At 40.6% G+C, this 8,290-nt stretch overlaps 1 protein-coding gene across 1 annotated transcript; it reads right to left on the bottom strand.

Annotated features, from left to right (window-relative positions):
• Window positions 1-4,506: 4,506 nt before the first annotated feature.
• On the bottom strand, window positions 4,507-7,082 carry LOC114570685 (lysozyme C). The gene is made up of 4 exons (XM_028601125.1): window positions 6,704-7,082; window positions 5,561-5,722; window positions 4,931-5,009; window positions 4,507-4,842 (listed from the first exon to the last, which is right to left on the bottom strand). The coding sequence occupies exons 1-4, from the start codon at window positions 7,005-7,007 to the stop codon at window positions 4,776-4,778; spliced, it is 612 nt and encodes a 203-aa protein (XP_028456926.1). The 5' UTR covers window positions 7,008-7,082; the 3' UTR covers window positions 4,507-4,775.
• Between the last annotated feature and the right edge of the window lie 1,208 nt (window positions 7,083-8,290).

Here is an 8,290-nt window from a genome sequence, read left to right as displayed (position 1 = left end):
AATTATAATTTGCTCTTCTTATATAAAACATGCGGCTTTGGTTGATGTTTGCGATTGGTTGTGCTGTGCAAACACCGCCTGTTTTATGTGAACGCGCGCGCCGCTGGATTGGGAAACCCTGAGTTGATTGAACTAGTTGTTAACCAGCGTCGTGACACAGCTTATGCGGGACCGCGGTTGTTAGGTTAGGTGAAGCCGGATAACTGAAAGAGATCCAGGGCATGTTGATCTGGATTTGTAGTACAGGCCTCTGGTTAGCTCAATGTCTTATTGTATTTGACGTTTTGTTTTGCGGGATGCAAATGTTTCACCAAAACAGGTTCTTTTCTGAGATCATTTTGCAGAGCCAACAGAACCTCTCAGACAGAGGTGCAGCAACCATGGGCAGTATGAGCAAAATAAAGTGCTTTATGAATATTACGGCATGCAAACATGTTCTAGTAGAAACCTCAACCTGAGAATTTTATATGATAGGTCTCCTTTAATAGCTGCCCTTGAAAGGTGAACCACATTGACTCAGACTGATACTGAGAGAAAAGTGAAAACGTTAGTGTTTTATGTTTGCTCAAACTGGCCAGCAGCCAAACCAAACAGCATACTGAATCAATATGATTAAAAAAATAGCATTTAAAAGAAGCATTTCTTGTAAACTCTGTCTGCAGAGCAGGAACCTGATTCTGTTTTGCACAGTTATCAGAAAGTCTCCTGATGTATTTTTGATCAGTTCTCTGGCATGGAGCCATGTCAGTCTAAGATTGCACAGATAGTAGATAGATAGATATAGATAGATACGTTTATTTGATATAGCACCTTTTACAGACAAAGTCACAAAGTGCTTCACATGATAAATATTTGTAAAGAAATACAGTACAATCCAACAGAAAATAAACAAGGGAAAAAAGAAAATAATTATTGAATGACCAATGAAAATCATTTCAATGATTAAAACCTAAAACCCAAAGTTTACAAACCAGAGTCAAAAGCAAATTTAAACAAATGTGTCTTCAGCTGGTTTTTAAAAGCTTCAACAGAGACTGCAGAACGTAAGACAGTAGGAAGGGCGTTCCACAGGTTTGGGGCCACTGCTTCAAAGGAACGGTCACCTTTTAGTTTTTAAACGAGTGCGTGGGACCACCAGTAGTCCCTGGTTAGAAGACCTGAGGAACCTGTTAGTAGTGTACGGATGGAGCAGGTCCGAGATATAAACAGGTGCCTGACCATGCAAAGCTTTATAAGCCAGAACAAGAAATTTGAATTGGATCCTGAACTTGATCAGAAGCCAATGTAATGAGTATAGAATTGGAGTGATGTGCGACATCCTGCTGGACCTGGTCAACAGCCTAGCAGCAGAGTTCTGGACTAGTTGTAGACAGTCCTGGGACGACTTGCTAAGACAAGTGAAATTCGACTTGCAGTAATCAAGCCGGGATGATATGAATCCATGAATGATCATCTCAAGCTTAGAATGTGAAACAACTAGGGCCTGAAATTAACATCCGACCACCAGCCAAATGCAGGTGAATTTTGTAATTGGCGGGTAACACTGTCAATCTACCTGCCACATTGGCAGGTAGCCAATAAGAATTGAGTGATTCAGACGCAGTTGCTTCTCGGACCAATCAGGGCGCCTGCATCACTGGAAGACATTGATTGACAGCTGGGGCCCCCTATTGCATTTTCATTACTTGCGACAATCCCGGCAGTCCCACGTGCAGTCACTAACCAAGCGGGACTGAGAACGGGTCAAATTCATTTCCTTGTTTCTGTTATGAAGACGAGATGTGTGTGACTTGAACATCTCACATTTACCAACAAAACGTACAGCGAAAGGCCGTGCAAAACTTTTCAGACTGTCCTGCCAACCTGTACACATTTTAACATCACTGTACGCTGTAACGTTTTTTCACTATAAAGTCGCTGTTTCAATCCTGTCGGCTCTCTGCAGCAGGCGGGTCTGCTGCTCCATTCTCCCCACGACTGACGCGTGCGCACACACACACACACACACACACACACACACAATCACACATGGTAGATGCAGGAAGAACCGCAGATGAGATGTACATGATGACCTAAATTGAGGACAGCACAGGACAGGATAGGATCATAGATACACAGCAAGTCCTGTTTTTCACCTTTTATGAGGCTGGTAAAAAGTCATTGTGACTTGACCAACTGCCACTTTTCTTGTTTGAAAGCCATGATGTCTCTCTCTCGTGGGTTGGCCAAATTCTCTGGGCAGGCAAAGCAGAGAAAGGGGAGGTAACCTTGCTTGTTATGACCTCATAACAAGCAGATTCCAAAACGGCCCATCTGAGCTTTCATTTTCTCAAAGGCAGAGCAGGATACCCAGGGCTCGGTTTACATCTATCACCATTTCTAGCCACTGGGGGACTATAGGCAGGCTGGGGGAACTCATATTAATGTTAAAAAATCTCATAAAGTGAATGGGACCTTTAAGTCTATCAAGCAAGATGTTATGATCCACTCTATCAAAAGCTGCGCTTACATCCAGCAGCACCAAAACCAAACATTCACCCATGTCAGAGGACATTAATAAATCATTGGACACTCTAAGAAGAGCGGTTTCGAGTTTTTCTGACGGAAGCCAGATTGAAATTTGTCTAAAATGTTGTGTGTATTCAAGACAGCAGTGAGCTGTTCAGCAACAATTTTTTCAAAAATTCTGGAAATAAAAGGCATCTTGGAAATGGGCCTATAATTTGCGGGAACTGATGTATCCAGGTTGGTTTTCTTTAGTAGTGGCTGAACAACTGCATGTTTAAAATACGAAGGGACACAACCAGATTGCAGAGGGCTGTTGACTATAGAGAGAACCCAAGTACTCACAGACCCAAGAACATTTTTAAAAAAGGAAGTTGGAATAATATCTACTAGGCTCGAGGAAGATTTCATACTGCTCACCAGATCAGTTATTGTTGCAAAATCGGCAGTGGCGTAACGAGCCAACACCGGGCCCCTATGCAGGATTATCAAGGCAGGCCCCCCTACTACAGCACGTGATGACAGCGCAATGTCCACGAGTAGGCTACCATGAATAGGACAGGATAGGATCATAGAGATATAAGAGATGAGATGACAAAATCAGGAGTAGCCTACACGCATCACAACAACAACAAAAACACTGGTGAATGCGCACCATAACACATGAAAAAACACACAAGGGCAGTCCCTCCAACCTTTTTTTTTAGATTGTTGCAGCCCAAAATGATTTCACAGGAGCTTTTAGTAAAAAATTGCGATAAAAGTTGCAATGTCTTTTGTATAGTTCTTTAAAAATAAAAAGGAAACTTGTTTTGTGGAGAATAATAATTATTACTATTAATTAATTACTCTGGGCTGAGATTTCCTAGTAACCTTTCCAAAAAGGCTCAGGATGCTGCAAATGTTGGTATAATATGAAAATGGCTGGTGGATTCTCTGGTGGATCTCTGCAGCCCCGCCTGCTGCAGAGATCCGACAGCAGCAGCTTCAGCGACTTTAGAGTGAAAAAATATTAAAGCGAACATTGATGTTAAAATGTAAAAATGTTGGCAGGACAGTCTGAAATGTTTTGCACGGTCTTTCGCTGTACGTTTCGTTGGTAAATGTGAGAGTTTCGAGTCACACACGTCTTGTCTTCACATCAGAAACAAGAAAATTAATTTGACCCGTTAAGAGATTAAACAGAAAGGTCTTAAAGAGGTTTTTAAAAAATATCTATCTCTGTAGAGATCCTTTCCATAATGAATTGAATGAATTAGAATAATACTCTGAGCCTTTTTTGCCAGTGGCAAAAACCCAGCACTTTTTGTGGACCAAATTTATGATGTACATTTTCCCCATAGGGTTACATTACAGCCCGGTCTGGGGTCCAGGTTGAAAAAAATCAAAGCTACCCTTTAATAGCTGTAAGACAGCTCAGACTGACTACTTTCAGTATTATTATTATTAATGTACATTGTTTTTCTGCTCACTGTTTGGTGTATATATTCATTGTTAACATATATTTGCTTCCCTTTTTTAAGATTGGTGTGTTTTTTCTGTTTTCTCGCCATTGAGCTTGATTTAAAAACAAAGTAAAAGTAATTACCTTAAAGCTGAACACTAGAATTATTTCACAATGGCCTTGTTGGTCCTCATACAACAGCATTTTTGTATTCTAATCCTAAATCTGTCAGACTTTTTTTCTGTGAGGTTAGGGTTAAGATTAACCCTAACTCTAAACTAAATAGCTTGTGTTGGCCTGAGGAGGGAAGTTTGTGTTTCTAGTATGTGATCAATGTGAGGCTTCTAAATAAAGCCACCTTGTTGTTTGTGTGAAAGTTCAATTCACAAAATGAAACCCAAGACTAAAAAGAGTTTAACATTATGGAGTACAGAGAGGTGACATGTCAAAATATGGAAATAAAACTCCTAAAATTGTACATAAAAACAACAACAAAGAAACTCTTTTTGGGCCCTTTGCAAATTAGCAAGATGTTGATGAACTGTTGACCAGAATATAACTGATGCATTAAGTTTATTTTAGCTTTTTATTGTTTCATTAGTTGCTTTTGATAACAATTCAACTCAAAACACTTGTTTTTACTGATTAGATAGTAGTTACATCATGTATAGTAGGCACTTAATACATTTAAGTAAACTTTTGAAATTGTCTTGTTTTAAAAGAATCTCCTGTAGCTTCAGTTCTCCTGTCAGATCAAACATACAAATAGAAATGATTCCATCCTATGCAGCTGAAGATGGGAGAATATTCTGGTTCCATTAGTTGATTAAAGGCCACATCCTGCCACGTAGGAGCTCAGGTTGCGGTTCTTGCAGTGATTGCGCCAGGCCACCCTGAAACCAGACAGAGGGACATCACCCATCTCTCACATGTGAAGGTTTGTGAACACATAACAGTCACATCATCATCATCAGATCTTACCAGGCTCCGATACCCTGGGGATCCCTAACGACACGCTTGGCACAATTGATCGCCACTCTGACATTGTCAGTCAGAAGCTCTGTGAAAAAAATAAAATAAAATCTGGATTTGAAAAGTCATTTAATTGACATTAATGTGGAAGTACAGCATGTGGTACACAGTGAGTGAACAATAGAGCCTCTCAAAAGCTCATTAATATTAGCTTCACTTGGTAAGTGAACTTCATTTATAAAGTTCTTTTTACAATTTGCTTTTTTGTGTGCACTTTACAATTTGCCTCTCATTCACCTATCGACACAAGTCCTTTCCTCGAGATAGACAACAACCACCACGACAGCGATAGGTGTAAAGCTCAGATGGACCAATCAGGAATCTTCTCCTTATAAGGTCATAAGGAGCAAGGTTACCTCCCCTTTCTCTGATTGGCTCGCCCAGAGAATTTGGCCCACCCATGAGAAAGAGAGAGAGATATCATGGCAGTTGGTCACCTTGCCCCCCTCTCTCTCCTCCTTAATAGCATTTAAAGCTACAGAAATGGCACATCCTAAGGAAAGCTCATTGTCTGACTGGCTCAGTATCCAAAAAGAAGCATGTCATAGGAGGTTTTGGGTGCGGTTGTTCATCACTGACCACTGCATCTAATGTTGCATCCGTTCGATGTTGGCGTGACACCGTTGTTACACCACCAGCGGCTGTTGATCTGGAAGATGCCGTAGTCAATGGATCCGTCTGTGTTGTATGGGTTGATGGCTGCGGTGTTGTAATTCGACTCCCTGTGGCTCAGACAAACCCCTGCAGAGGTAATAAACCAGACCCCCTTATTAAAGATCAACATTGGGCAGTGAAACCCACAGACGTCCCCTGTCTGAAAGGTCAATGTTGGGCATCCAAACAAGCCAACTCCATGACAACTCGTCCGCTACTAAAGATTATGAGATGTGGTTGAAACCTTATGATTATTATCTTAACTGATGTTGTGTATTTTCCCAAACAGTTCTCTCTTGAGAATGAGACCCTGCATCTCAATGAGATTACCTTTATTAAAAAGGTTAAATAAAATATAATCTACCTACTCTATCTTGTTCCAAGCTCAAGTAAAACTTTTACACTCAATTAGCAGATTTTTTTTCAAATTAAAATCTGCAAAACAAACCTAAAAACTAAAACTAAAGCTAGAAGCTCACCTGGTAGATCTTGCGCCCCATGTACAGATGCTCAGTCCTTGCTGCAGCAGCTGCTGGATAAATTCCAACCTGTGGCCCTTTGTTACATGTCATTCCCCCTCTCTCCCCACTTTAATGTCTAAGCTTTCCTATGAAAAAAGGCATAAAAAATGACCCAAAAAACTTTAGCCTCACCATGACTATGAACTACATTTTTGTCAAAATTATTGTTGCATGGTGATGGGCAAGCGTTCGATGAAAAGATTGATACAACTCTTATTTCTGTACACTAAATATGAAGCTACTGGCAGCAGCTGGTTAACTTAGCTTAGCACAAACTTTAACACGTATCATGTTTGACCCGTACAAAAAACAAGTAAGGACAACATGATAACATCTTATGAGATAACATAATGCAGCAAAAGTAACTTCTAATTGGATGTTTACTCTGATCGATTCAAATTTATGGCATACATAGAGAAGTATACATGACATTTAGTGAGTAGGATGGTATGGTCATTAAAAATGTTATGTTGCACTAGCATAATAAAGATGCATGTAAATGAGTAATATTTTCTGCTCCAGACAGTATGTGCAGGCTCATACTCACAGTCAGCCAGGCTTATGCCGCGGTAGCCGTCCATCCCATAATTCTTCAGCACTCGGGCCCATTCACAGCGTTCGTAGACCTTGGCGTTGGCCAAAGCCACGAAGAGAAGAAACACAAGACACCTCATGATGGACTCTCTGCTGGAACGAATGGTTCCACAGCTGCTGCTAAATGTCCTTTTAAAGTCTCTCAGCTCAGCTGACACCCCTGTGGCTGCTTTACTCAAACACGTACTCCTGGTTTTCTTTGAATTTTGTCCAATTTCAACAAACCTGTTGAAAGAGGCTGAAATTCCACCTTCCATTTGAACTTTGAGCAGCTGTTTGTTTTCAAGCAGAGTGTTGTCAGTGAAGTGAAGCTCTGGCACAAATTCAACTGCAAAGGAAAATTAAACAGCCACCATTATAAAACAAAAACAAGGTCTGTCCTCACCAGCGTTTTAGCACCATTTCAGAACAAGCTGCTTTTTAAAAGCTTCAACACAGACTGCAGAATGTAAGGCAGTAGGAAGGGCGTTCCACAGGTTTGTAGCCACTGCTTCAAGGGAACGGTCACCTTTTAGTTTTTAAACGAATGGACCTGAGGGACCTGTTAGTAGTGTACGGATGGAGCAGGTCCGAGATATGAACAGGTGCCTGACCATTTTTATGTTATATATATTCATATATAAACAGTTTTATATACCAGAACAAGAACTTTGAATTGGATCCTGAACTTGATTGGAAGCCAATGTAATGAGTTTATAATTGGAGTGATGTGCGACATCCTGCTGGACCTGGTCAACAGACTTGCAGCAGAGTTCTGGACTAGTTGTAAACGGTCCTGGGACGACTTGTGACAAGTGAAAATGGAGTTGCAGTAATCAAGCCGGGATGATATAAATCCATGAATGATCATCTCAAGCTCAGAATGTCACGTGGGCTGAGGCTTGGACCCAAATGCAGATAGGATTTATTTAACAAAAACAAAGTTCAAACCAACAAAAGGAGTCCTGAATGCAGCAAGCAAAACTAATTCCAGAAGGTAGATAAAACAAAAGAACAGGATATGCAAACTGGAGCACAGAGACACGCAAACAGTACTCACAGCAAACAGAATACAATGATCCAACGAGACACCTTCTTTCTTTCTTTTCTGCGTTTAATGGCGGGTTGCAACCATCTTGTTTAGGTGCATACCGCCACCTACTGTACCGGAGTGTGTAATATCAAGGCTTAAGTACTTCAGGTTACAGTTTAACAATAATAATTAAAAAAACTATACGTTACGATCTAATCCCTAATCCTTAAGAAAACTAAATAGAGCTTTGCAGCACTCCCTTGAGTCCTTACCCATCCCTAAAAGCCCTGCTAAATTCCATCCCCGTCCAGACCTCACACTTATCACATACATTTTGCCATTAAATAAAGCGTTGATTTCAAGCCAGTATGTCCAAACCTTAATCTTTAAAAAAACACTTCAACTTAATTGATCTCCGTATGCTGTAATAGTGTCTTCCTTTAGTGTCTGTGTCCCACTTCTTCTGCCATATGTCACTCACTGCTTTTCTAATCAATGACTTGGCCTCTCCTTTACCAAAGGGAACAT

This window comes from Perca flavescens, chromosome 16 (assembly GCF_004354835.1).
Source record: "Perca flavescens isolate YP-PL-M2 chromosome 16, PFLA_1.0, whole genome shotgun sequence".
Lineage (NCBI taxonomy): Eukaryota > Metazoa > Chordata > Actinopteri > Perciformes > Percidae > Perca > Perca flavescens.
The sequence above is the reverse complement of the archived record's forward strand: the minus strand, read 5'-3'. Positions and strand labels throughout refer to the sequence as shown.